This window comes from Apteryx rowi, unplaced genomic scaffold (assembly GCF_003343035.1).
Source record: "Apteryx rowi isolate R43461 unplaced genomic scaffold, aptRow1 scaffold_3, whole genome shotgun sequence".
NCBI lineage: Eukaryota > Metazoa > Chordata > Aves > Apterygiformes > Apterygidae > Apteryx > Apteryx rowi.
In genome coordinates, this window is record NW_020449418.1 from 6,757,962 (window position 1) to 6,761,249 (window position 3,288).

Below are 3,288 nucleotides of genomic sequence, written 5' to 3' on the forward strand. Positions count from 1 at the left end.
CCCCCCACTACCCGCTTCCCAGCTGTGCCTTTGGATACCTTCCCGATCCCATACAAACACACAACACATCCAAGGCTGTTTAATTGAGAGCTGGAGCAGCAGCCCAGGAATAGGAATGCAGTTGAAGGCCAAACGCAGCGCAGATGGGCTGGCAAGGGGAGGACGTTCCAAACCCTGGCTTTGTGGAAAATAAGATAACCTCAGAGCAGGATGCTTATCAAATAGTATCCAGCTGGACCACTGACAGAGAGTGTGCGCCCAGATTCCTGCTTTTAACAATTCTGCCTTGGGACTGGCACCCCAGTCTGCACCAAAGCACCTCTCGCCCACCAGAGCACTTACAGCTCCCATTGATTAACATGYCCTAAATAAATCGCGCTGATCATCTCTGTGCCTAAGGACCACCGTCAAACTGCAGACACCTGTATTTAAAACCCACAGCTCTATTTTCTGCATTTCTTGTGAGGGGAGGGACAGGGGGAAACAAATGCATCTGAAAAAACTGGCTCTATGATTCCTGGTCCTGGGCAGACATAACGACGCCCCCTCCACCAGCTCACAGGAGATGGTTCCTAACTGAGCAGAGCTTAGACACAGGAAGGAAAATCATCCTGCTATGGCCATGAAAGACATAAGACCTTGGACAGAAGGAGTATCACATGCTGGATGCCGGGCTGGCCAACCATTTCAGACGTATGCCCAGCGATCCGTTAGCTGAACGGCTGGGATGCCTGAGGTGCTGGTGTGGGCCGAGCACTTCACACCGCACACGGAAAGTAAACGAGCACAGGAGTTGTTGGGGGAAGGAAAGTTTCTGCCGAGTTCGTTTCGATTAGATGCAGGCAAGCAGGCAGGCGTTCTAGAGATGGAGACGTGGATGGGAACGCGTGAGAGGGGCCGTATGCTCAGGAACACACACTCTGCGCATATCCCAGCTGACACCCAGCCCCAGGCAGCCAGARGACCGAACAGCTGACTCGGGAGGGGAGAGGACTGCTGGCTGCCCTCGGCACCGGTCGAGACATCCTCGTGACTTCGAGTATGCTTCACTTCAGCAAGTGATTCAGCTGGTCCTGTAGGTTTGACGATTGCTCAACACTGGGGACCAAAGAAGAGGTTCACAGTGAGATTTGCTCCCCAGATCCGCACTGTGCTGCCTGCACCTGAGGGACCAGAACAGCTCTAGCACAGATATGAGAGAAATGGGAAACCCTGGGGTTCCCCAACCGACCTCCATATCCTCACAAACACGAGGCAAACCTTACTTTGTACACCCACAAGCAGACAGCTCTGCTCTACTCCACTCTCATCACCTATCAAGCTCACAGGCTCTATCGCATTAATGAAACAAATAGAAGTCTTAGTATAAGTCGTTTCTTCACCCAACCTCTCCTCTCTTCAAAGTACTGATCTTTGCAGTAGCAAAGCGCYATCCTGCTGTGCCAGCATCTTCAAACGCAGCTGCAAAAACCTTTTAGCTGCATTCTCCTCCACCCCACTCCACCACTCTTCCCTTTCCCATCGGCCCCTGTACACTGTCTCCCAGGTTTTCCTGGCAGTTCCTCAGCTGGGTACTCACTTCTTCTGAATCGCTTCCTGCCTAAATGAGAAAAGGAGAGAAAGGAGCATAAGAAAAAACAGAAAACATCAAAGTCTCCACTACACAAGGTCTTAAAGAAGGGGAAAAAGGGGTCAAGGGACCAGCTCAACACCCCACAGAGTACATCATGTCCCCTACTTACTGGTATTGTAGATGAGTGGTTATTATGGCCATTTTCCTTAAACTCTGTGGAGAACAAGACAAAGAAAGAATGTCTCTGACAAGAGATCTCAGCAGAATAACAGGGCAAGCTGTCTCAAAATGATGGAAGCTTCCAGAGCTTCTGCTGCCCTGACAGTCCCAAAGTGGTTTATAGTAACAGCTCCCTGCTATAATCTCAGCGGGCTGCCATGTACCCCTTCAAAAAAATTCCTCTGCGCTTGGGAGCTCCTACTGCACACTCACTACTGTATCGCTGCAGTGCCACAGGAACACCACCACCAGTAGTTGTCATGGGTGGCATGCTCACCTCTCCCTTCCCACTGAGGGGCACACATAGCAAGTACTTTTTTCAGCCTACAACCTCTCTTGCTTTCTGTTAAGAGCAGGCACAGCTTACGGGCTGACCTATGCTGCAGAGAGGCCAGAGGTATACATGTGTTTGAAGAAGCAGTAAATTATTCTGACCATCAGCCCTRCTACCTGAATCCATGTATTTCGTTTCAGGGCTCCACTCACATGTCTGTGTCCCAGTTCCTATAACCCTCCTCTTACCCTTCCCACTAGAAGCACTATTGCTCTAGCAGACGGACAGAGCTTACATCTTCCGAGTGCAGGATGGCATCTTCTTGCATCACCATGTTTCGAGCAGCTTGACCCAGGAGCTGAAAGACCAGCGCACAAACCACACTGAGAGGCAGCAGCTCTGCGTTTCCCCAGCCGCTCGCGATCGCTGCTGAGCGGACCCGCATGCAGGGCTGACATCCCCGGGCGACATGGCGAGAGCAGCAGCACACCAGCACCAYGGAGGCAGCAGCGACTTCCGCCCTGCACTTGGCCAGCGCTGGGGGACACCTCGAGCTGGGGCTGCTGGGGACCTTCTGTGGGGCAGCCGGGCCCCACGGACCGCCCGCGGGGCTCGGGGCAGAGCCCGGGCCTCCTCCGCCCCCGGAGACGCTCCCACAGGCCCCGGACTACAACTCCCAGCAAGCGCCGCTCCCTGGCCGGGGAAGGACTACAACTCCCAGCATGCCCTGCGCTCGCCTACATCTCCCAGCGTGCCCTGCTCCTCAGGGCCACGGCCAGCACTGCCCCGAGGAGGCGCCTGACCCCAGCCGGACTACYGCTCCCGGCGTGCACCGCGCCGCCACCGCCCCCGGGGCCCGCYGGCCGCACCTCCCTGCAGGCCTTGCGGCCGCGCGCTGCATGCTGGGCCCCGTAGTCCCCCGCTGGCCGCCCCTGCTCACCTCGGCGCTCCGGGAGCCTTTCAGCACCTGCTTGGTGAGAGCGATCACGTCGGTGCCGCAGCTCGTCACCTTCTCGGTCAGAAGCCCCTTCACCGAGTGGCCGAAGCGGGCCTGGGCGTCCGCCGCGCCTCCCGCCGCTGCCGCCGCCGCCATCTTGGCCGAGCTCCGCCTCGGCGCTGCGGGGTAGAGCTACGGCGAGCGCCTGGGCTCAATAGTGGTCGGAAAGCGCAGGGGCCCCGCCCCGGTAGGGCGGGCCGCCAGGGTGGGCCGGGCCGGGCCGGG

General features: G+C 56.8%; 1 protein-coding gene across 1 annotated transcript in view; it reads right to left on the minus strand.

Moving 5' to 3' along the window:
- BORCS7 (BLOC-1 related complex subunit 7) overlaps positions 1-3,288 on the minus strand; it is a 10,277-nt gene continuing 6,989 nt past the window's right edge. The window contains exons 2-6 of the mRNA XM_026069739.1: positions 3,007-3,195; positions 2,362-2,424; positions 1,743-1,786; positions 1,580-1,600; positions 1-1,098 (exon numbers count right to left, since the gene is read on the minus strand). Coding sequence (XP_025925524.1) covers positions 1,047-1,098; positions 1,580-1,600; positions 1,743-1,786; positions 2,362-2,424; positions 3,007-3,195 — 369 coding nt within the window. The 3' untranslated portion in view covers positions 1-1,046. The remainder of the gene's footprint in view (positions 1,099-1,579; positions 1,601-1,742; positions 1,787-2,361; positions 2,425-3,006; positions 3,196-3,288) is intronic.